Below are 24,878 nucleotides of genomic sequence, written 5' to 3'. Positions count from 1 at the left end.
CGATTTAGTCGTTTTACTACCGTATCAATACTTATACCATTCGTAGTATTTATATAAATCGCTATCGGTGCCATAAACAAATATATTGCTGTAAATTAACATTCAATAAATGGAAGCATTTGCACTGTTCACTTTCAATAAAAATACAGTAAGATCAGTCTTCTGCTCTATTTCTTCCAATAAGTTAATCAACCAGTTCATTAATTTAATGAACATGTGCAATTGGAAACATCACCAAAGTAAAAAAAAACAGTAATAATATACCTAGTAATTGATGTAAGACATGAGAGTTCAACAACACAAATGTCCTCCTGTTAGGATTTGGCTTTCAAAGTTGGCCCAAAAGTTTTCTTTTTGGTTCCAGCTGAAGGTTGCGCTTTGATTCTGGGAGGATAAGCGGCCTTTTTGATCGCTTTGGGCTGCAGGGATGTGAGGCCCAGAATCTCGCAGTACATATTGCACTGGTGCAGCACTTTAAACTGGTCGATAAAGGAGGTGGCACAGTTACCCTTGAAGCCCTTGTAACTGCAAAAAGAGTGGAAGAAAAGTTGCTAAATACCAGAAAAATACTAAACGAATATTAAAAATAGAAAATAAACAATGCAGGAAAATGAATGCATGAATGAAATCAAAAAATACAATTATCAACTCACCCTTTTTTACATGTGGCAATTCCCACGTCGGTGAGTTTCATTCCCACTCCTGCAAAAAACAAACAGTGGTGTTTGTTATTTATACTTGCTTCAATTCATTTGCAAAATGAGTTATTTTCACCTCATTTTTGCCATTGACTGCAATAGACGTCCAATCCAATTGAACTGGGTTGACCAGCACCAAATTAACAAACATTCAACCCTCCCAGTTCAAATGGATTGGACTTCTATTACAGGCAAACTCTTTAAAATACTCTTAATTTAGCTTTTAAGAGACACCACATTGGAAAAAACTGGAAAAATTCAACTAATTTATTGAACTCCGGATATTTTCTCCATCCACCTTGCATGTCGGTGACCAGCAGGTTCCCTTCAGTCCGTTGATATACCCAATGCTGGAAGGCGCAACACTTTCGACCCGCCTCTGAGTCCCGTCTCATTAGATTAATCTCCTTTCCATCCTTCACTGAATACTTGACAAAGTCCCCAATTAGCTCCTCCTCCAAAGTGGCGTATGGGATGTCGCTGGAAGGCCGGTGAACCAGATAGATGGGAATGATGCTGTTTTGCAGGGGAAGAAAAGCACCAAATTGGGTGTTATTCATATATTTGATATGCAATCTCATCTCATTGGTGTCCATGTAATTGTATGGCACAATAATATGCAATAAATCCCTTTATTTTGTTGAGTTTACTCACTCCGGGACTTCTCCGAAGGCGTCAACAGACTGAGTGGCGACGTTGTACTCCTTGATGTACTCCCGGGCCGTGTTCTGAACGTGACACTCCTGCGTAACACGTTGGCACATACTAATTATAGCAAGCTTGTAAAATCAAGCATCATATCACGTTTTCACTTTAATGTACTGTGTGAGAGCCTGGATTTATTTCTAGCGCAATGTCGAAAGTGAAATGTACAGTATGTGTTGCAATAAAAACGTGGAGAACTGAAGCTGTCAGGTCATCCGGGTCACATTTTTTATTCATTTTCCGATGCTGAGATTGAACCCTCAATCTCAGAACGGTGAGGCCAAAGTTCTAACCACTATACCATTGGGGCTCCCTTTCTAAGGCTCTACTTTATACCAGTGAAAATATGACAGTAATTATCTAGCATTGATTTAAATTGAATTTAATGCTGTTATTGTCATTAGAAAAGCATATAATGAGTGCACAAATATCAACAAAAACATACAAATTTATAATCAATAAATGTATTTGTCACTTTATTGTTGTTATTTGTGCTTTTTACTATTTTTATTATTGTATTTTTTGAACAAATCTGCACAATATATGAATATTAATTCAAATTTGTGCATTCTTTGCCTGTCTACCATTGAAAAAGTTTGCAAACAAACACTCCTTTTTTTTACAGTATTGTGCATATCCTGCATCCAAATTGGGTAGGCCAATATTTAGTTAGAATCCTCACTTTAATCCTTTGTCAGTATCAATATAATTTGTGCAACATTATTTGTAAATCAGCAATTTCATGACAATATGACACAAAAACAATCATTTCCTTTAGACAACAATGGTGAGGCCTGCAAAGGAGGAGTGTCTACATCCCACAATTAGATGTCCATCAGCAAATGGGTGGAGCATTGACAGCTGCCTGCAATCAAGATCCTAGGCCTACTGAATCTCCACCATTTTGATGGAATGTTCCTAGTTTTGACATCCTAGTGTTTTCTTCCATTTTAATCTTATTTTTGCAAATAGTCATCGATCTCCTGCCCATCCCGGAACACCTTTACCTTGGCTACTTCTATAGACCACATGGATTTTGACATCTGCCTTGCCTGATTCGTGCACGGTATCTACATCTTAACCTCTATATACAGACCTCATGGTTTTCTTGCAACTGAGCAAATAAAATCCTCATCTGTATAGTACTACTGCCTCATATGTAACCTGCTTTGGGGTCTGAATAATGTGATAGACAGCAATATTATGAAGCTAGAAATGTACAAGAAATTATTGTTATTTTAAGGACAATAATATTTGGGTAGTACTTTGCTTAACTGATGGTATAGATCAGTGCTTCTCAAATAGTGGGGCGCGCCCCCCTGGGGGGCGTGGTATAAAGTGTAATTGCGCATTCACTACAGTAGTTGTAGTACATGTTTTTAAAAGAATCCAGACTTTTTTTTTTTTTACTTTCAAAGTGGTAAAATGAATAATAAATGCTCACATTTTCATGTATTTGTACTTTTAAATTCTGAGTATGGCTCTTCATCAAAAAGGTTCCCAACCTCTGATATCGATCCAGCTTCATATTTCATTGCAACTCCTACTAATACTTAATACTTATTAATACTATTTAGTCATTTTATTAATCATTGACTTAAATGTGGTTTGTGCATTTACCTCCACAGCCAAAGAGAAATTCCTTTGAACGAGGTCGTCGTTGTTCTTAGTCCCATAAGTGACAGCGGTGTGGACCTTGAGCACGCACGAGGGTCCCGCCAACAGGAGAGGAACCCACCCTTGGCGCAACCTGGTTCGAAAGGCCCGCCGGTGCATGCCTTCGCCAAAGTGGGCCTTCTCGGTGACCACGCTGACGGGCTGATTCTCGCCAAAGTACTGCTCGGACAAGAAGTCTTCCTTGAACAGTAGCCGGGAACACTGGACGTCTTCTGCCTCGAAGCCCGCCTCGACCGGAGGGGCTAGAAAAGAAGGTAATGACTGAGTGATTTAAATGTCTTTATTTTTCTAAACTAATCTTTTGCAACTCACCTGTGATGTTTGGAGATGGAAGAATGACAATCTCACGCAGCACTGTAAAATTGTGACTGTTTTTAGATGGCTTGACCTAATAGTTATATTTTTTATGTATATATGTATTAAATTGGGGTCATACCTTCATATGTGAGCAGGTAATCCAGCGTGATGCATCCATGTGAGCTACTCAGACAACATTGGTACTTTCCCAAATCTTTGTGGGACGCGTTGGAGATGGTCAAAGATGCTCGAGTCTCGTCCCCTGCACTTCAGAGACAAACACAATGTCATAAAGACACAATTGCAAGGACCGTTGCATCGACCATATCTGCTATCTTTCAAGGTACCCACGTAAAAAATGACCGGGTGCGCACATTTGAATTGCAATGCAAACATTTTAACTTCTTTAAAGGTCAGAGGTCATCAAGTTGGACTACCTTCGTTTGACCTCCAGAAGGACAACAGCTTCATGCCTCCAAGTTATGGTGTGCTTGGTGAAGATGGTGGAGAACTTGCAACACAGACTTAGACTTTGGGGGTCCGCGCTCACGGATTCTGGCTGGATGGGTTGCATCACCTTCGGTTCTGTAAGTCAAGACATGATTTTTTTCTATTATTAACCCTTTCAGGGGCAGTCATGAGTATATTAGCAATTATTATGTAGTATTTTTTTATTGTTAAACCTTATAGTCCTCATTATAACTAATATACTTAGTTTTTTTACATGCCATTGACATCTATAGACGTTGAATTCATTTAAACTTAAAATTTTGGCCTTATAGATGTTTATTCAACCCTCCCATTCAAAATGAATTGGACATCTAGTGGCATCAATGGTAAATAACCACTTTATTCAGACAGTAAACTTTACATTATAAAACTTAGTCATTATTTTAAAGTAAAGTCCAACATGGAATTTTAGATTTTAGGCCAAATCTTCAAATTTCAGTTAGTTTTACCATCTCCCTGTCAACTTTAAATGCAGTAGAGTACAAATTCTGCACAAATGAATATCAGTTTTACCTTCTACTGGGGGGCTTGTATTTGGTTTGACCACCTCACTGGAGGCCTTTTTACTTGGCGTTCTGACATCGACTTTAGGTCCCTCCTCCGTCTTTGGTTTTAAGTCCAAAAATTTTGCAAACTTATCCTTAGACAAGCGTCGCTTTTTAACAGTATCATCACTAGTCAGGACGTGTTTGTTTTTGCCATCCGTATTATGACGTATGTGTTCCCCATGTGGGGGTTTCAAAGTTTTTTTGTCCACCGAGTCTGACATCTTGGCGTCCTTGTGGACTTTGATATTTGACATCTCCATTCGTCCTTTGGTTTCCTTCATCTTTGCATCGTTTTCTGTCCCGGTCGCATTGTGGTGGTGCTTTTTTTTCTTCTTGCCGTGCGGTTTAGCATTTTCCAAATGTGGGATCGTCTCTTTGACAAGCTGGTTATTGTCATTTTCAAAAGTTTCTTTTTGTTTACCACTTGGGAGGTGCGCCAAGTTCTCCTGTTTCTTCGGACTTGGAAGGCCGTGATGGTGTGGAGTGGATTTTTCCTTTTTGGCATCAGTTTTGAGTTGTGGTTTTTCCAAGGTCTTTTGATTCTGCTTCAGTTTACTCGTGGCTAAATGGTTGTTCATTTTTGCCAAATTGGGTGCATGTGGCTCATCTGGAATGGCGCAGTTCATTTTGAGGATGGCGGGAGGTTCTTTGCAAAGTTCCTGAACCTCCTCACTAGGCCTCGCCTTGTCGCAAAGTGGCCAAAGAGTCCGTATCCGTGGCTGGGCATCATTTAAAGTCCTTAGTTGATCTCCTTCTAAGCTGCTTCTACGATATTCCAATGTGGACTTGATCTCAAGAGGAGCTACGGGCAAAATAAAGGTGGGGCATGATACCTGTGAGCACACCTGACTTTCTAATTCAGGTTCTGTCAGAGTATTATGTTGCACGTTGCCACTGGTGTTCAACATTGGCATGCAGAGATTCATTTTTTCTTCCGCAAAAGTTCCGGAATGTTCGATGTTGCTTGACCCAGATCTCAGATCTGTTTCCTGGTTTGGTGGAGAGTCCAGTTGGTGGATGTTGTCATCTTTTGTCACCTTTGACAACTTGTTTCCAAACTCCTGGGGAATTAAACAAAGTAGTGTTAGGATTATATTGGAGACTTTTTTTTTCTTCATTGATGACAACAGAGGTTTTATTCATTTAAAGCGGGCTTTTGCTGCTGGCTACTGTAACAGAAAGTGGCCTGAGAAATTCCAAAATAATTTGACATGTAAATACCCCACAGTGAACAAACTGTGACATGAAATCAAGAAGGTAAGACCCAGAATATACCAAAATATTCCTTTTTCTGACTTTGGCTCAACATCTATTGCTTTCTCGACCACATTCAAGCCCAAAGCATCAAAAAACCTTCCCGCTATTCTCCTAAAATCACCTCCCTTTCCATCAATCCCGAAACCCCCTCACAAATATCCATGCCTCTACATCCACAAGCCATAAGAAGACCACACAATCGATTCTGGCTCTTCATCTGAGCCCAACAACAACAACAACCAATGAGGGACCTCTTTTTGGACCTCGCCTTTTTAAAGCGGGGATACAGCGGCGCCGCGTGTGTGCGGAAAAAGAGTTGTGTTACAATCAGCAGCTGTGCAAACCTTCAAACCTATTGCCTTGACGCACAAGAGATGCATGCTATTAACGTCGTTGTCTTGTGCTATTATTAGACATCCGTTCTCTTGCCCCTCCCATCATTCTCCTTCAGCTGTCACTCTCACGATTTGTTTTCTGCAGAATGTGGGCCCACCCGGGAATTTGGCATGGGTGGGTGACAATATTTGTGTAGCCACTTTACATTGTGTTCATCTCTGTGACTGTAGCACGATACAGTCAACAGAATAAGAACTTGTGGAACCTTTTCTCCAGCGGTTATGACTGCTGCTTAAGTGCACCGTCTTTGCCATTCAGTGCATTGTGTTCATCCGTTGGGGTTATTTGTGCTTTTATTGGTTGGGCCATTACTATTCTTTACTTGTTTGGACAGTATTATACTATGTATACTAGAAATTACTTTCATTCATGGCATTTTCAGAAGTTATACTAATAATAATAGACCAAGTGTATTTGATTTAATGTAATTTAGTTTGATTTGAAAGCTATTTAATTTGTAATTGTACTTTCAATTACATTAATGTATTTTTGTTGAAATTGGCCACATAAAAAATTAGTGTTTTTATGTTTGTAAACCTTTTTGATGTACATATGTACTTTTTAGTTGTGTAATCCTTCAGTAATATTTTTTTTAATATGTTCCTTGACAATATTTTAAATTCAGACCTACTTTGACCAAATTACATTTTACAAATTATATAATCCATTAAAATTATGTGCTGGTTATTATTAATTTCTATTATAATGTTTTAAAAACAGATCATCACACTCCCTAGTTGAAGAGAATGTATTTTTTTTTTTTAGAAATTGCTCAAAATTTGTTAAATATATTTCTAGTTAGTACTGCAAACACCAGTTAAAAAATTTACCTAGTTTGGGTTGTCAAATTTGTTGTTAACTTAATTTCTTGGCTTGTAATTGCCTTTAAAAATCCTCCTACCTGTTCATTTGTCAGCTCAGCTGTTTCTTCCGTCACATGTTCATCCTCCACAATCTTCAGCACGATTTCCTCTTCTTTCAATTTTTCTGTCCCCAAAAATTGGACAAATCGAGGAAGATCCACATCACTTAAATGAGTCCATGCAGGATTTAAGCTGTCTATATCTTCATCGGATGAAACAACGGCTGGCTTTTCATGCACAAGGTTAATAACTGGCATTTCTTCTACTTGCGTTGACGTAATAGCTGTCAAATCCCCTGTAGATTGGACAATATCTCCTATTGGACTTTGGAAAGCAAAACATCCTTGCTCACTCTGTATAGATACTTCTTGGATGAATCCTCCTACTGGCTGATCTTGAAGCCCCATCCCTTCTCCCGAGTCGTCAGTCTTAATATCCGCTAGCGCGTCAGTCAGGGTGTCTATCTCTGCTCCGATCTCTGAGAAAGTGTCTGTAAACTCCTGCGCCGGCGTCCCGATGACATTCCAGTCAGAGAGGGCGCTTGCCCAGCTTTCCACGGAGGACCACCTCTCCACTGGTGGCCTCCAACCTATGGTGTCATCCCCTTCCCAGCCAATCCCTTCTGTGGCGTAACCCGACACCCACGGCTCTTCCAACGATAAGTCGCTAGAGGTGGAAGCGGGCAAAACATCCTTGTTATCCAAATACTGGCAGGCGTCACACCACTGCTCGGCAGGACTGACACTCCTCGGTCTTTGGGGAGTGATCTGGGTGAGCTCAGTGAATGGTTCGAGCGCTGAATTAGACGCCAACGCCAGCCAGGCCTTGTCTGGGGTATTGCTGTGCGTCATACTCTTTGCTGAATCACTAAACCTGATAGGGGCGCCATCGTTGTTATGATCTAATTTGGATGGATTCAGGATGAAGTCTTGTGTCTCATCTTCAAATATATACAAGTATGACATTGGTTCGGTGGGAAAATCATCCTCCAAGCTATCCAACCTCGTAGGACTGGCAGTCCGAGTGTGCTCGGCACTTAGATTGGAGGCCCTGAAATTTTCCAGGTTGATTGACTCAACCCTGAATGGGGGTCTCGTGTCAGGTATGAGGATGGGCTGTGCGTAAATCTCACATGTGGGTGAGATAAGGGTAGTGGACAGGTGAGGTAGTAAGGGTAGGAACTCTTCCGGGGTGTTCATGAAGCCTCCCAAAAGAGAAAAATAGCCAGAATCTTGATTGCTTTCCAATGGTGATTGTCTATGATGGTCTGTTGAGATAGGTGTCACGTCCATTGATGTAGTTTAAAAAATGTTGATACCTTCTGCATCAACTGCAGCTTTCTCCCGTTCCTGCAAAATAGTTAAAGTTGTCAGTATGATTTTTATGGGTTGATGCTCACTCTTAATTTAGAGTATTCATCTGTTCATTTTCAATGCTGGCAATGTTAGGACAGTATCGAAATAAATGGAATAGTTTGTTTTATTTGTTCAATGTTAATCTATCTAAGTACAAAGTGCTTCACTCTGTGAGTTGGACAGCAAGTGTCGCTGTAGCTGGCTACAAAGTGTCGCTGTTGATTTACATGAGTGCTGGAAAGGCTGCTAGTGGTGATCAGACTGGAAAAATACCAGGACATCTTCACCCATGGCCTGCATTCGTCACATACTCAGTGAAGGGCAGGCACCTCACGCTACACGGCGACAACAACAACACTAAAGCATGTGAAATCCTAGTGAGGACATGGTTATGGCTTTCTAGGAGATTTCCTATCAAGGTTTTGAATATTTAGAATGAGACTAAATGCTTTAGTATACAAAATAAGAGGCCTGCCTTTCCAGAAAGTGACTTTATAATTCCTCTTCAGTCCCATTTTTTTAGTTAATCAACCCAGATCACTCAAAAATATTAATAGCAACAGTACATTGATTAGTTATTATTTTATACTGATTTTTACTCGTATTAAGAAAAGACACTGGGAAGTAATTTAATATATTAAGGGTTGATATTTATTTATGCATTCTGTACATTTTAAACATATTTTATTGGAGTCATTCAAGACAAAATGTGTCATATTTTACTTTTGAGGAAAACTTTATCTTTAGTAATTATTAGAAAATGTGTAGATTGAAGAAAAATCCTTAAAAGGAGTTTTTTCTGAATGATTAACTTTTTCTGCAGTATTTTTTTCCTCTTATTCATTCATCTTCTGCACTGCTTATCCTCACTAGAGTCACAAGGGTGCTGGAGCCTATCCCAGCTAACTATGGGTAGAAGGTGGGTTACATCCTGAAGTTGTTGCCACCCAATTGCAAACAGTTTTCATTTTTCCAACCAACTCATTCACTCCCATTGAAAATGACAGTGTTAGCTGTCCAATCTAATTTGAATGATCAAACTATGGCTGCCAACTCTCCCAGCCAGAATTAGTTAGACAGCCAATGAGTTATGTGTAACATTTCACTCTGGCTTAAGCATTCAATTATGTACTAAAGTAGTCTCTTGATAATTAGACTGTTTGTTTCAAAACTAAATCTGGCAGAGTTTCACATTACTACAACACATCACACAAAAGTCTCTGGAGAGGACATTTAAACGGCAACTGGATAGGATTGAAAGTCCATCCATCACTCATGCTACAGTTTAATTCATGTGCCACTTGAAAGGCCCAGTGGAACATTCTGGAACCGACAACAAGCCTGTGGAATGGATTCAAGGCTAATAAAAAGGAATAGGCTGCAAAGTACGTACCTCTCTCATAGACGTACTTGACGATTTAAAGCTGTGATGCACCGCTTGAGTGTCAACCCTCCTTCAAGTGGGTGAGGAGGGTCTATTATTAGGCAAGCCCCTTACACCGTCACCGGCGCCACACGAACGCAAAGTTACCTGATAGTGAGGACAAGTGTCGATGTTCAGCATCTAAAAGGCTTTTCTATATTTACAATAATTAGAGTCGGTGTTTTCGAAGAACTGTTTTGGTTTGTTGAATTGCAGAAGAATGCAAAAGCAGAATTTGGTTATTTTTGCATCATTTGTTGGTATTTGGTTATTGTTTTTTTAATGTTATGCCAGGAAAATATTTTTTTTCAACCCTAAATTTTGCCAAACAAACCAGGGTGTATCCAGATTAGCTCCAGCACCCCCGTGATCATGGTGAGAATCAGTGGTTCAGAAGATGAATGGATGTTTTGAAAAATGGGATTAAAAAAAATACAAAAAATATCAAAATGATTAAATAAAATTATTGTAATTTAAAAACTATGTAAAGATTTTATTTAAAATTAGATCTAGTATATATATTTTTTTATTTCTAGGATATCAATATCAACTTCAAATTCACAGCTTAACTTCACCCTATCTTTCTGGCAAGTATATGAATGGGAATGTTGATCAAAAAATAGAAGCTCCACGTTCTGCAGCCGTGCTCATCCGAACATTTACACCATGTGCACTGATGTTGTGACGCGTTAGATTGGACTCGATGAGGCAGAGGTGTCCTCTTACAACACGATGATATATTTTTACCCCGAGTTGTTGTCCAGCCTGTCATTTGCCCTCCTTACGAAACTCAGCAACTCACACAAGTGATGCGCATGTCCAACATATTCGTCTCGGCCGAGTTTCGTTATTTTGAAGAGAGTCCTCTTAACTCATTGGCTGACATTGACGATGACAGATGTCCAATTCATTTAAACTGTGATGACTAGCTCTGAATGCTCATCTTTCATTGCTATTCTTTCAATCCTCTTTATAACATAAATGGCATCCAATCTGTTCCAATGAATGTACAACTAAGGTTTAATTTTCATACATATAATGTAGTATTCTTTAAAAATCCTGAGCTCTTAATATAGAGTAATACTTGTGTGTAGTTATACCTTTAAGGCACAATTGAAAATGATTACTACTACTACTACTTCTACTGTTGGAAAGTATTTTTTCAGATCTTTTTTTATGAATAATGGGAAATGGCATCACTGCATCACAATGTTGTAAAATAAGTCAGCCATGATTGGTATTTAGGAACTGTGACCAGTTAAAAAAGGATTTATGTAAGTGGTGAGAATGGACGTCATCCACCACTTGTGACTTTCTGTCATGGAAGATGCAGTGAACAAATCAGAGATGCCAACATGCTCAATCGGATTACTGTAGTAAATCTCAGAGGAATTACTGCAACGTTAACTTCAAGGTGAAAGGCCCCAGAGCCAAGCTCCAGCTATTCTAAACCTTGGGATTAATTTATTGGCTGCCATTGATGGCGATAGAGGGATGGCAGCGAATGAACATTCTTTTGCTGCCAACCTTTTCATTTCAAATGGATTTTCATGTAACTGGAATACTCCAGTGGATTAAAAAAATAGACAATAATTAAATCATCTAATATTATTTGGAAGTGACAATCAAGAAAATACATTTAATCAAATTGTATGATTGCCAACAGTTGCTATTCCTAGTGGCCAACCAAACAACAAAAACAACCTTGCCCCAAAAATTGGGGATCATTTATTTGCAGTTCAAAGCTTACATGACAATGTATATGTCTTAAAATCACTGTTGAACTGTCTCATCCTCCCATTTCCACTTGAGAAGAACGTAAGGCCTTTCAATCAGCACTGTCAAAACCACGCTCACCCCCACCGTCAGTACCACGTGGCCGAGAAACAGGTACATCTAAAGAAGATAACCATCCAACATAAATCCACTACAACAGTGCAAATTGCCAATTCTGCTGCCGAGAACTCACAAAGGTGATGTCAGTGTAGTGGATGGGCGTCTCTTGCAGGGCGATGTAGACCAGGATGAAAACAGGATGTATTAAATAACATGCAAAACTAATTCTGGCCAGGGGGACCCACACAGAGAATGACAAAAACCTATTGATGAAGCCTACAGAAAGAAAGAGTGATAGTCTATTATTGGACAGGCAGACCTCTTGATAGATAGTAAAAACATACACCTATACACTGCATATATATATTATAATGTATCTATATGGCTTAACTGGATCTATTGCCAATTGATATATATTTTTGGGGGATTTTATTTCCTTTTTTTTTCTTTTTCTAATGACAAGTCTATTTTCTGTTACCTCCATAGCCATCCTCGCAAGCCAGGATAATCCAAGTGATAGCCAAAGCCCAGAGTGGCCTATGCAGTCCTTGATAAAGCGCATGTGGCACGGATGGATGCACTGGGATACCACGAAGGACGTAGGCCAGTCCTATCAACGCTGCCAAGATTAACAGACAACACAACCAACCGAGTAGTGCCTGCCACTAAAGTACAAACACAAGGTAAGAATGTGAGTGTAACTGCAGAGACTGCCTTTATTATTCTTGAGGATGGGTTTAACCTTATGTTTTAAGAGTTGCCCTTTTCTTGTAGTCAGGTATATACCGGTTACAATTCCTATTAAAAATGGTCCGTATCTGGTGTGGGGCTTCACGTAATAATATAGGACATAATTCTCAGACGTCCTGGAAAAAAAAATAAATAAAAAAATATTAGTACTGTAGACAATTGAGTGAAATTGGGGGAAAAGACTTTAAACTTAGTAATTGAATCGAATAAATAATTTTTTCAACTTTTAATCTGGCACTAGCGGTATGTAGTATTACGTTTACAACATCGGAACCTATTCACCGTCTCTCGGGCTTACAGCGTAGATGGCTGGAAGACAGGGAGTTGTAGGAGTCCTGTTACTAGAGAGCTCGCTAAAGTGGTCATCAGCAAGAGGCCTCCTGCCACGGCAACAAAGATACTTCTATTTCTGGTGGAGGATGTAGTAGATTAGTTAAGTGCTCCTTGTTATTTTAAAATTGTCAAGAGATTGGACATACAATCTGTACAAATAGATCAATAGGGGTGTAGTGGCGTAACACTGGAAGTCCAAAGATAGGTACCACGTCCAAGGCACACACTGTAGAGAAGTTGGGTTCTTGTGAATAGCTGTTTCAGTCTTAAAAATGCAAAACTTTAGGAGTTACTGTTCAATCTTACTATCTCATGAACTGGGAGTAAATTGCTCATCAAAAGCAAGTTCCCCCACCAGTATTTCTTGCAATCCATCAAGTTGTCTATGAATGGAAACCAGTAAGGACCAGCGTGGACCAATGAGACAAAACCAATAGTCAGACACATAACAAATATATGCAGTGGCTGGACCCTGTCATGGAGAAAAGAAAAAAAACCTTCACATTCTTGTTTCATCATTATTTCCAACATGGCATTGAAAGATAACCTTTTGAACCTCCTGAAGAGGAAGACCATTAAGAGACCCGGACTCAATTTATCTCCGGCTCCTTGAATGGACCCCAATAGAGACCTGGCGCTCAGTAGACCCCTGAAAGACAATGTTTTTGCATACCAATACTAGGCTTGCATTGTACAAGTAGGATTTACGACATGGCATGAATACCAAAGTTCTGACATTTCCGTTTTTGTAATGCTCACCCCAGCAGGAGGAAGGTGTCTACAGCTAGAAAAACTGGTCCACTTAGAGAAAACACATACAGAGGGCTTCGTTCTACTGTTTTCTTCCAGTCTTTGTAGTTATCTGTGAATTATATCATCATTTAAATAATTGAGAACAGAACCAAAACCATTTGTTAGTCTCACCTAGGTTGTTTATCACAGGGAATTGTGCAGAATGTCCACACATGATCCACAGGAGGCTAAGGATTCGGATTCCATTTAGGGAGGAGTAGCCGGTTGTGGGCAAACTTGAGGAAGTGTTTAAGATATCCTTGCTGGTTGTCTGGAGGGAAAAGGCTTGGAGGCACTGGTATATGCACTTTTTGGGAAAATACCAAGTTCTGGTGCTGTCTGTGGGAGACATGATCTGTTGGGGTATCTGTACCAAAAGTATATTTTTAATGGGCTGGGGGTTTACTTTATTTAGGCAAAACTCAAAATAATGTCTTTGAATTTGTTTGGACATCAACATCTTAGACCTTGACACAAGCTTTCTTTTGTGTGTAGGAAGGAAACACTGCTACTTATCATATTCCATAATTCTCATAACTTAACAGTCTTTTTGTACTTACTTGTTTCCTCTGTAATAGTACCACCATTTACTTCACCACCCGTTGAACCGTTTGTTTTAAGTGCTCCGTACTGGTTGAAGCCAGCATCTAAAGAGACAGACTCTGTGTTTGGCATCAAGGCTTGGTTCCTTTGCCATTTCATTGTTGCTGATAACAATGTGGCGAGGAGTGGCAAGGCCAGCATTGTCAAACATACTAATCTACAATAGAAAGAAAGGATTTGAAGGTCAAAAGTAGCGTTGTAGTACCTAAAAGTGTTGGTGAATCTGCAAAAATGTGCTCTTACATGCATGTGACATCCGATGCATTGGGAGTAACAGTATCTGATAAGCAGTGAGTCATAAACATCTCCTGAGTTGACTCCTTAGTCAGAATCGAGGGTAACGGCAGGATGAGTGATGTTTCTCTGATTTTAAATGTATCTATTGAAAAGAGTATAAATACATCATAGTTATATGAATGTAGAAGACATTGGCTTTAAATATACTCACCATAGAGCACCAGTGTTTCCACCTCCTTTTCCTCACATGAATCCGGCACACAGATGCCCACAAAGTATTGTATTGTTCCCTATGCATGAAATAAGAATTGGCTTTTTAATTCACTGCCATGTTTTGACTTTGTGTAATTTGCATTAGTCATCCTAACTTGCTTGAGGAACACTTGGCAGTACTGCCCAGAGAAAGAAGGACTGTGGGCAGAACGACATTGATGAAGCAGACCAGGTCTGTTTGCATTGCCTCCTTCTACATTGCTACCTTGTTTCCCAAAAGCATCATACACTGCAATTACATTAAAAAATATACCATTACAATACCTTTATACAAGTTCAACTTACTACAAAACCACAAATATAACAAAACCAAAACACTACTTACTAAGAACTGCAAATTCCTGGGGCTTGTCTCGGTTCATTTCTACCAAGAAAGTATTAGTATCCATCTCACATTTTTTAGACACATTCAGCGACTGTGTTGTCTTTAGGAGTACATTTAAACCCGCTAAAAGAAATAACTTCACCCAACTAAGGGCCATTCTAGAAGTAGATACATCTTTTACAAAATTGGGTATTTAAAGGGGGGCGGGTTTCAAGAGCTACCTTGGCAAATGTAACACTTCCACACCTGGTTTTCCAGGTCAGGTGCGCAAAGGATTCGATTACGTGCGACGTTGACGGAAATGATGTGGAGTTGCTCTACGTCAATGAGGGATCAACACGATTAACACCTTAAAATCACAAAAGATGACTCTTTAATTTCCGAAGCATTTGTAGTCTTTCTTAATAGGCGTATTGCGAATTTACTTTGAATTACTGTAGTATAATTTTCCTATAAGTTGGCTCTCGTAGTAACCAGAAGGAAATGAACTTATATACAAGGAAATTTGTCAATTTTCGTGTACATATATCTAGTCTAGGAGTTTTTGTATAAAATGTTTGCAGAGTAATTAAGATTTTTTTAGTCATTTTTTGCAAATGTATTGTACTTGTGAACAATGATAAAAATGTAACTGTAATTATTACTGTTAATCATAATATACATGCATGATAATCAATTAGAAGAGAATTATCAATATTTGGGGGCTACAGACTAATTTTCTCGAGTTAAATTAGCAAACTAGTCCAAATCTTTATGCTATAGGGTTCATTTAAATGCAAGGAAGAAAATAAAATAAAATTTAATTCAACTTCGACCACTAGAGAGAGTGCCTGCTCTAAAAACCCACGCAACCATTTATATTTTCAACAGATATTAAAATAGTCATTTCCACAAAAATTGGCAACATAATCTCTTTCTTTACTTTCACTTTTTATTGACAAATCAAATCTGCACTAAACTCCAGCATCCCAAATTTCTAAATACAAATCAGCAGCAACATTAGCAGCAACAAGACAACATTCAAACACAGACTAGTTCTCACATGCAATTTCCCAGCGAGAAACTAAAGTCTTAAAAAGTAGTAGTACTTCTACCCAACAGCTTATTGATATTTGCCCATTACACATTTCAAATCATGGCATCAATTTATTCTTTAGTTGTGTTTTTCCGGTGTAATATTCACATTTTTATTCTCTCTAAGTAGCAATAAACAAGTATGTTTGACCAAAACTGTAAATCCACATACATACACGGGTATTTAATGATAAGAAAAATAACAATAACACACGTATACTCTTGTCACTTGCCTTGTTTTGTCCTGTTTGGTTTGTTTATCTAAATACATTCCCATTGATTTAATGCAGGATAGTAATGAAAACATTGTACTGTATGTAGACAGCAGGAAAAAATATATCCCAAAACTGATTTTTAGAAAATATCCGCATTGTAAAATACCTGTGTTCACATGTAGACCGTCACAATAACATTATACTACAGCCATACAGTACATGATGTAGTACTAGCTCATCACAACAGTGAAAACTGTTTCAAATAAAATGCTCTCCTATTTAAATAAAATAAAAGCCTTTAGAAACACTCTTTTTCCCATTTAAAAACAGATATTGACTCTGCGAACAGTACCGGTAAATAGTTTATACTGTATATATATATTGCTATATTTTGTACATGTATAGTAAGACTATGAAAGTTGATTGCGAGACTTTTGGTTATAGTGGAATGGTTTCATTTCTCTACTGAATTGAGTCTTTTGGCCTTGATAAACGCCATGCCATGTGTCCTCATGTGGGTGTTCAGGTTCCCCTCTGTCTCAAAAAGTTTCCCACACACTTTGCATTTAGTCTTTGGCGTCCCGTCATCAGTATCCACCGCCACGTCCGCTTGGTTCTCTCGCTGGTTCTCGTCGTCGTCCTTACCCCTGAGTCGGTTGAGACCTTGCTCCTTTAGTCGGTGTACGATAAAAAGGTGTCGGGCCTTAGAACGGGGTGAAGTGTAGCACAGACCGCACTCTTGGCATTGGTAGGACAAGCCATCTGATTTATGTTGGGGGATGTGTTTGCGGAAGGCGGGGACGTCCTCTGTTGTGAAGCCGCAAACGGTGCAACGATGAACTTTGGGGATGTTCACCTTTAGTCTCTTCAATGGCTGCATGTCCAAACTCCTTGAGTTTAACCCCAGAGAGCCCTCTTCTTTCTTTCTTTTGGGACTGACATTCTGTGAAAGATATTCCAATAAAGTATTAGGATACACCCAAAAAGGAGAGACATTAGAAAGACAAAAATTGGCGGATTAGTACCGATTTCTGAACTGGCAAATCGTTCTTGGGTTCGGAGGTTGTGGTCTTTTCTTCTGAGGTACTGTGTACCAGCTGAATGTGCTGATCCAGCAGGGCTTTCTTGGTGAACGACTTGACGAGAGCTGGACATTGCCTGTTGAAAATGTTTTAAAAGTATCGTAACGTATCACCAAATCGATATATTGTCATCCCTCTGTTTTTATTTGCATGCAATTTTATCTTTACTGTAGATAATCCTCATCCAACTGTTGTCAATTGGTTTCAATTGGGATAATCTAGTCTAATTCATAATTCAGTCCTTCATTCAAAAATGCACAAATTGCATTTTTTATATAAATCTTTTTTTACAATTAGCTTGTACTTACGGGCATGTGTAGACTTTGCGCACCCCCTTGTGTTTGAAGCGGTTGTGTCGGCAAAGACTGTGGGTAGAACTGAAGGACTTTTCGCACTGTTGGCATGGGTGCTTCTTCAGTTTCTAAAGTATGGAAGTATAAGAAAAGCATAATTTCATAGCCAAATGAAAAGGCCAGATGATTCCTGAACAGTTTCAGACTTTTACCTTGCCATGTTCTTCATTCATATGAGCCACAAATGGTTCCTTGGATGTGAAAATGAGGTTGCATTCGTTACATGTATACCCTGAACTATTATTGTTCTTGAGTTCTCCCGATGTGCTTTTGTTTGGCGTTTTTAGCGATGTAGGTGCATCTTTAGTTTCGTTTCCACAGTCTTTGTTGTTGTTGTTGCTCGCACTATTATTGTTGGAATTTGTAGTCTTAATGCTTAGAGGGAGGTTGAGTCCAAAAGTTGGTGGACCTTCAATGATTTTCAAAGTTCCATGGACGCTCTGATGGCAAAGTTACATACACTGAGTATCACGATTGAATTAATTTGGACATGAAATATTGAATTCCTACCTTTATGTGGTCCAGCATGAGCTGTTTTTTTGCATAGTGTAATGAGCAATCAGGGCATTTGAAGACAGGAACTTTATGATTGACAATATGCTGGTCAAAGTGTGAGGAGAGCAGAGACTGCAGGGTGAATACAGTATCACACATGGAACACTTGTATATAAGCCTGTTGAATGGAAGAAATACTTTTTAATAATTAGTCATTTGTTATACTTACAATGAGAAAACATTCAAGTGAGTGCTTTCCATATGGAACAATAACACCTAAAATAATCCACCTTGTCTAAAACCTACAAATCCTTCATCTACTGAAGCAAATTTCAAATTTCCTTCGAATTAGTCGAGGCTCTCAGGTTGCAGTTGTCGCAGCAATTATTTTTTAAAAGGCTAATTTGTATGTCGACGATGACGGGTGACATTTTCTCTCAGTAGATTCAATTTCAATGAAATATATGGAAAGTACTTTTTCAGTGCTTTAGGGGCACTTTTTTTTGACTCACTTGGGTTCGCCTGCTTTTAGTCCAGGATGTTGAGTATTTGTGTGCGAGTGTGTTGCTGGGGCAGTCTTGAAGGCCATGGGACAAAGTGAGCATTTATAGAAGATCTCACAGTGTGAATTCTGGATGTGTGACTTCAGAGTTGCAACATCGGCGAAGATCACACTGCAGTGGGTACAACTGATGATTGGAGAGAGGGCATTAATAGAATGTTAATGAGTTGGATGAAACACAAACTTGGACAAAAAACAACAACAAATTCAACTATTCTTTCAGTAATGTAAGACAAACACCAGTTAATGACCAGTGGAAAAGGTTCTCTTATACTTATCTACTTAGTAATATGTCTATTAACTGTGAAGTGGATAAATGATAGACTTAAATCTCCAAAATACTAATTTAGAGTTGGTCTTTTGTTTACTTGAAAATCTTGAAACTTTTTTTAGTTCTTGACAATTTGAAGCAAAAAACAAAGTAATTTATTTCAATGTTTTGTGTAGTCTAACAAGTTGTATATAAAGACATATGGCCTGCCACCCAAAGATGAATGAAATATGATTCTGAATACATTAGACTGACCGGTAGCCAACTTTACGGGTGTAATGTAGGCAGTTCTTTGTGAGGTGAGACTGGAAGTGGACAGAACGACAGCTTGCACCACATTCAGGGCATGTGAATGGAGACTTTTGTTGGTGGATTCGTTGATGGCATAGAAAACTGCAGTGATTTGGGAGGAGCATCTGGCAGATGCTGCACATTTTCTGATAGAACAGAGAAAGGAAAAGGGACATTAAAATAATTGCAATGTTATCCAAGAAGTTTCCCTACTTGAAAATGAACAAACATTCATTTGCTGTCATAGCTGGAGAACTTCTACCCATGATAGTCATTTAAATTCACAGGAGAAGAATGATTGGATCATTTCAGAGCCATGTCGTTATGGTTATTGGCAGTACTACAACACTAATAATAAAAGAAAAAAAAATTTACAACAGAAATAAATTTGTCTGTGGCAGCTGTAAAATTGTAATATTATTATTATTATATATTTGTAGGCATATATCAGGCTTCTATAGTCTCTCAATAGCTAAAATTTCTGCAATATATGCTTTTTAAAAGCAATACATGTGCCATACCTGCCCATTGGTCTCCATAACTTGCTGATAATGCGTTGCTAGTGAGCTGTCGTCCTGAAACGCTTCATTGCATTCTGAACATTTGAGGCTGTGCCTGCAGAGCTTTGATGCATCATCCTCTAAAGGCATGGCTGCTTCAATAGGAGTGCTGCTTGGAACTGAAACTACCCCATTTTGGGCACTGCCACTTGGAACTTTTCCCGGTAGAACGGGTAATGCCTGTGTAGCACAATCTGAGACGATGCCTTCTGCGTTGATAGTTGCTCCAGAAAAGGGCCATGTTGGCATCATCTGGTCGGCAGGGATGGGTTTTAAAATTAAATGTGAGCACTGCATGACCACCCCTTTGTCCTTATGACCTCTGGCATGAGAGAGAAGGCTGCATTTGTTGTAGAATACCAGACTCTTTGAACAATGGTTGCAAGTAACCTCAATTCGCACACTTCGACGTTCATAGTGTTGGGTCAGGCTCTTCTCAAGAGCAAAGGAATCACCGCATTCCAGGCACTTGTAGCCACGAGAGGGAATGGAAATGCAGGCCGTGGTTGGCGGGGAAAGGTTTGGGATGTATACGGGGATGGGATTTATGCTGCTTAAGACTTTATTAAAAGCGTCAACTACAGAGCTATGAGAACTAGAGAAGACTTGAACTCTGGATTGTTTTTTTGAAGACTGTCTGGTTAGAAATCCGTGTTGTTTGGGGGATTGCTTAGTGGCGGACATTGGTTTTTGGAGACCATTGCCCTTGGAGGATACATTCTTAGTGAGAAGATTAAGATGACTAAAATTGATTGCCTTTGGTAGTAGTTTGGCTTTAGCCAGACTGGAAGCAGGGACCATGACAGTCTGTTGTTGCATTGAATTTGCCGCTTTAAGAATGGCACTACCGGCACTTTGTACCGAGGCAGCTGGAATGACTGTTGCTTTGACTGTAGTGTTATTCGACAGCTTCAGGTTAATGACTTTGGAACCGGCTGACTTTACAGCTGAGACTGGCAGGAAGGCTGTGGCGACTGGTTTAATAGTCATCTGCTTAGTTATTTCAATTGATGATCCTCCATGGGTTGGAACAACGGTAGTTGGCAAAGAGGCAATTGCAGATGGGAGAAATGCGCCACTGGTAGCCTTGACTGTCACGCCATTGGCAATATGTTCATCTTGAATTGCCCTGTCAAGATCCAAGTCTGGGTCTACTCGTGTGACTGTGTGCTTAATTTGTCCAGAAGATGTCTTGATTGTTTTTATCCTGACTTTTGGAATAACTGGTGTGTCGTCAGTGGTGCTACTCTCACTATGAATGCTGGAGGGACTTTCCGGTGGTCCCGATAGCAGGCGCTTGGCCAACTCCAAGGCTGATTCCTGCTCACGTTTATTTCCCAGTTCTCTGGAATTTTCATTGTCACGGTTCAAGCCGGCTTGTGGAATAGGAGAATCTAAAATGTAGTTGGCAGGGCTTTCTTTTTCAGTGCTAAGTTCGGCAATTGCTGCAATGGAAAAGAGTTTTGCAGATGTTTTTGACTGGATTTGGCATGTTTGCACATTATTAGAAAGAAGCTTTTCCGTGGGTTCTTCTGGGAACAATCTTGATTGAGTGGTGCTATTGAAATTGGAGATTTCAAGAGTTCTATTTTCATTGTTATTCTGATCCGGTTTGAAGTCTTTTGCTTCGGATTTTGAAAGGTTTTTCATAGAGGAAAGATGTTTAGATTGATGTTTCTCTTTTTTGGTGGTGGATTTTACAAATGGCTGTCCAATCTTGTTAATAGTTGGATCACCAAGTTGATTCTTCTCCTCTTCCAGCTCTTCTCTACTGAAGAATGGACTAAACTCGGTATAGGTTGATGCCTGTTTACAAACTGTTAGTTCATTCCATCCATTTTTGACATAGTCACCACCCATGGGAATTGAGAAACCATTTTCAAGTTTATTGCTGAGTAAAGAATGATTTATGGAGTGGAACTGAAGGTCCTTGCCAGAAAGAGTTCCTTCATGCTGACTTGAATCCATATTTCGAATATTCTTGACGATGACGCTCACACCGACATCGTCGTTGGTTGTTGACCCACATTTTGCTTGCTTGACTGTGCTGTCGTGCTCATCTTGCAGGCCAGCTTCAATAGCGGCTTTCGGATCTACCATGTCGGGGATATCGAAAGCCGCAAGGAGGTCATCAAAGTCTGGTGTCTTCATATCGGCCATGTTTTTATCCCTGCTCTAATGAGGAGCTATCCTATAAGTGGCAGAAAATACATTAATTGTAGTCAATAATCTGATCATCGCAGTGTCTTGGTAAAGATTATTCTTTGACACAAACAACGTTCTTTAAAAGAGATTTCGACAGGAAAACCATATTAGACCACATTAGATCATTCGATTATTTTTCATCAATGAGAAAATATGCAATAGAAGGCAAAACATGAATCTGGATTGAAATGCGGACAATACTTGCAATGAAATATACCTCTTTAATTTTGCTGTTATTTTTCATCTCCCGGAAATGGCCAAACTCATAAAAAAGCATGTTTATAGGTGAATTTATTGAAACAAGTACATGACTTGTCGAAAGTAATAATAGAAAAATCTCTATTGTGGTTTCCCAGCACATCAAAATAATCTGAGTACATAGTAGTATTTTAATTCATCTTCAATCATCCTCACTCATTTTTTCAAAGTGGAATATTTACTGCATGTATGTGCCATGCTTGTTGTAGACAAAAGGAAGATCACGTGTATGGTTAGCCTGACAAAATCGTTTTCAATCCATTTCTGATGGCCACAATCTGCATGCACAGATTTATTTGGCCTCCGATTCTTTCATAATCCAAACAATGGGGAGATATGTCAGAGAGCGGGTGGAGGGGAATGGCAGACAAGCGATGAAAGAAGATGAAAATGGCTGCTGCAGCAAAAAGAGAGGCCTGGTGGGAGCAGCAAGCCTGAACAGCTTTCTGCTGAAAATCAATATTGATACACTCTAAAATGAAAATTAAATAACCTAAATAATAACCACTTTCGCACTCATGCACCCTTGCCAATCCGCGTCGACTCACTCTGAAATCATCACCACCATCATTTGAGTAAAAACAGTAGTCATACAAACATGCAAGAAAAATCATCCACTTCTCACCCCCTCGCTTCGTTCCTCTTGAGTCACTAGCCAACCTTCGTCCTTTCCTTTTTTCCCATCCTGCTACAAACATACTCACTCCCACTGCTAACCCTTAAAAAGCCATGCACCCCACCCTGGCAATGACAATAACAACAACAACAACAAAAATCCTGCCTCTCTTCACGGAAGGCCCAAAAGCCAGGGTCAGGTTACATCCAGAGCTGTGCTGGTGGTCCTGGGGAAAAAATCCTCTCATCCAGCACACAGACATACAAACAAGACATAGATCATCCCTTATGCGTGTGTGTGTGTGTGTTTGTGTGTGTGTGTCTGTGTCTGGGCTGCAGATTCACAGACTTCCAGGCAGCCTCCCCTCCTCTGCCCCTTTTCCAAATCTCCCTGCTCCCTTTTCTACGAGTCTTTGCCGCATAGCGAACTGCATCAGGCTTGACACTTGTTCCGTGGCAGCCGGTGGTCGAGATTCAAAAATCTGCCATTGGATTACTGCAGAATAGCGCTTATATCTCTTAGAAGGCACACACACATACACTCACACACACAGTATTGTTCCTTTTCGCTCAGTGTCTGCCTCAAACTGGTTTAATCTAGTTCTGCTCCCTTGACATAAAGCCCAAAGCTGCAGTGCGGCCTCAGGAGCTCAGATGCTCTACTCTCAGGACCTTTTATTCCATATTTGTTTATGCGTTATGGAAGTGCAGATAAAGATTGGCAGGATCCGACTCGTTTTATGGCCAGTGAATGAAAAAAATATGCAGTATTAAACCTGTAAACCAGACTACACACTTTTTTTCGTAGTTTGGCTGGGCCTGCGACTTATACTCAGATGCGACTTGTGGTTTTTTCCCCAAGCTTAAAGCTGTAAAAAGACTGCTAGTTGTGCCCTCTTTCCTTAGTGTGCAGTTTTTCAGAAGTAATATTGAAGAAAAACTGAATTTGGTATTGAGATTGTGGAAGATTGTTTGTAAACAAGTATTGTTAGGTATTGATGTTGGAATGGCAGTGGAAGGAAGGAACAATACTTCAAGGATTGCTATACAATGAAGTACTTCAATGAAGGTTTCATCAAACCATCCCTTTCATTCAAATTTCCAAAAACCTAAGCATCAACCATCAAGTAAAAACACTGTCCATCCACATACCACGTAGTTTTCCTCTCTGTCACCAAAAAACAAATGGCGGGATGACAAAATCCGTGGTATGCATGCACCAACTTGTACATTAAAGAAGCATGCATTGGGTATCCTTTCACCCTCTACCAACCATAGACCTCTGCCATACCAGTAAATGGTGGCCCAGTCAAACACTACTTATCCATTCCCCCATACCTATCCTGTATTGCTACCAATCAGATGCCATCGCTCCACACGTGCCCCACGGATACATGCATTATTTTATAAACATGCAAATACAAATATATAACTAAACATTGCATACCAAGTTAGATCTTCCCCCCACATTGGAAAATGATGTCTTCTTCTCGAGGCCTCAGCACCTGCCTTGGTGTCTTACCCAGCCATTCCAGCCTCCATCTTCTTCCCCTTCTCCCCTCCCCCCCTCTTCCCACTCTGCTCGACTGATTCCCTCCCATTCCGGGCCTAGTTTCCGCCTTCGGCTGCCGTCGCCGCCACCGTCACCTTCGCGGGCATTCATGAAGGGAAGGATAGAGATATGGGGGGTGGTGTTCGTTCAGCAGGCGAATCAGGCCTTTTGTCTTTGTCGTTGAAGGGGGTGTTGATGGGGATGGTGGGGAAGGGACTCTCCACTCTGGCTCTGGAGCAGCAGCTGGTGCAGAGGAAAAAGAGAGAGAGAGGGAGGCAGATGGAGGTGGGGGAGACAGGAGTGAAATAAATAACCAAGGAATGTCTAATAAGAGTGCCAATACTAGCTATGCTTTTATGCATAATAGACCTTTAGCATTGCATTGTATTTGTAGGGTGGAGGTAGGCTTATGGTCAATTTTTCATTAGTCCTCTTACAGTCATAAAACAAAGCGGTACTCGATGAGG

The 24,878-nt window shown here is 39.8% G+C and overlaps 3 protein-coding genes across 4 annotated transcripts; all 3 read right to left on the bottom strand.

Moving 5' to 3' along the window:
- Nucleotides 1–898: 898 nt before the first annotated feature.
- alpk2 (alpha-kinase 2) lies at nt 899–8,150 on the bottom strand. Its single transcript, XM_077737960.1, has 8 exons — nt 6,990–8,150; nt 4,401–5,496; nt 3,815–3,962; nt 3,517–3,644; nt 3,393–3,434; nt 3,024–3,322; nt 1,353–1,441; nt 899–1,214 (listed from the first exon to the last, which is right to left on the bottom strand). Exons 1-8 carry the CDS (start codon nt 8,148–8,150, stop codon nt 899–901), a joined length of 3,279 nt encoding a protein of 1,092 aa, XP_077594086.1.
- Nucleotides 8,151–11,429: 3,279 nt separating this feature from the next.
- On the bottom strand, nt 11,430–15,035 carry oacyl (O-acyltransferase like). The gene is made up of 15 exons (XM_077737655.1): nt 14,879–15,035; nt 14,649–14,782; nt 14,492–14,570; nt 14,287–14,422; nt 14,001–14,200; nt 13,573–13,779; nt 13,408–13,510; nt 13,196–13,297; nt 12,955–13,120; nt 12,795–12,874; nt 12,614–12,724; nt 12,308–12,431; nt 12,044–12,230; nt 11,699–11,841; nt 11,430–11,625 (listed from the first exon to the last, which is right to left on the bottom strand). The coding sequence occupies exons 1-15, from the start codon at nt 15,033–15,035 to the stop codon at nt 11,503–11,505; spliced, it is 2,052 nt and encodes a 683-aa protein (XP_077593781.1). The 3' UTR covers nt 11,430–11,502.
- Nucleotides 15,036–15,787: 752 nt separating this feature from the next.
- Nucleotides 15,788–24,552, bottom strand: znf532 (zinc finger protein 532). 2 transcript variants are annotated; one of them, XM_077737837.1, is made up of 9 exons: nt 24,307–24,552; nt 19,743–21,972; nt 19,186–19,367; nt 18,610–18,786; nt 18,113–18,275; nt 17,755–18,042; nt 17,558–17,670; nt 17,193–17,325; nt 15,788–17,110 (listed from the first exon to the last, which is right to left on the bottom strand). In XM_077737837.1, the coding sequence occupies exons 2-9, from the start codon at nt 21,939–21,941 to the stop codon at nt 16,622–16,624; spliced, it is 3,744 nt and encodes a 1,247-aa protein (XP_077593963.1). In that variant the 5' UTR covers nt 21,942–21,972; nt 24,307–24,552; the 3' UTR covers nt 15,788–16,621. The 2 variants fall into 2 exon arrangements, with proteins under 2 accessions (XP_077593963.1, XP_077593964.1); XM_077737838.1 differs by lacking the exon at nt 24,307–24,552 and adding an exon at nt 22,870–23,427.
- Between the last annotated feature and the right edge of the window lie 326 nt (nt 24,553–24,878).

Source organism: Stigmatopora nigra, chromosome 17, assembly GCF_051989575.1.
Source record: "Stigmatopora nigra isolate UIUO_SnigA chromosome 17, RoL_Snig_1.1, whole genome shotgun sequence".
Taxonomy (NCBI): Eukaryota; Metazoa; Chordata; class Actinopteri; order Syngnathiformes; family Syngnathidae; genus Stigmatopora; species Stigmatopora nigra.
The sequence above is the reverse complement of the archived record's forward strand: the minus strand, read 5'-3'. Positions and strand labels throughout refer to the sequence as shown.

Bases quoted from the DNA above. Each gene is read 5' to 3' on its own strand.
- znf532 (XM_077737837.1), bottom strand. From the start codon at position 21,941: ATGGCCGATATGAAGACACCAGACTTTGATGACCTCCTTGCGGCTTTC. The intron at 19,368-19,742 runs GTATGGCACATG...CTGTTCTATCAG, and splicing joins TTATGGAGACCAATGGGCAG to AAAATGTGCAGCATCTGCCA. The intron at 17,326-17,557 runs GTAAGTACAAGC...CATTTTCAACAG, and splicing joins CGCAAAGTCTACACATGCCC to GCAATGTCCAGCTCTCGTCA.
- alpk2 (XM_077737960.1), bottom strand. From the start codon at position 8,150: ATGAACACCCCGGAAGAGTTCCTACCCTTACTACCTCACCTGTCCACT. The intron at 3,435-3,516 runs GTATGACCCCAA...ACAATTTTACAG, and splicing joins TTACCTGCTCACATATGAAG to TGCTGCGTGAGATTGTCATT. The intron at 1,442-3,023 runs GTAAATGCACAA...CGTGTTACGCAG, and splicing joins ATTTCTCTTTGGCTGTGGAG to GAGTGTCACGTTCAGAACAC.
- oacyl (XM_077737655.1), bottom strand. From the start codon at position 15,035: ATGGCCCTTAGTTGGGTGAAGTTATTTCTTTTAGCGGGTTTAAATGTA. The intron at 14,423-14,491 runs GTGAGTATATTT...TCTTTTCAATAG, and splicing joins GGAAACACTGGTGCTCTATG to ATACATTTAAAATCAGAGAA. The intron at 11,626-11,698 runs GTGAGTTCTCGG...TATCTTCTTTAG, and splicing joins ACTACACTGACATCACCTTT to ATGTACCTGTTTCTCGGCCA.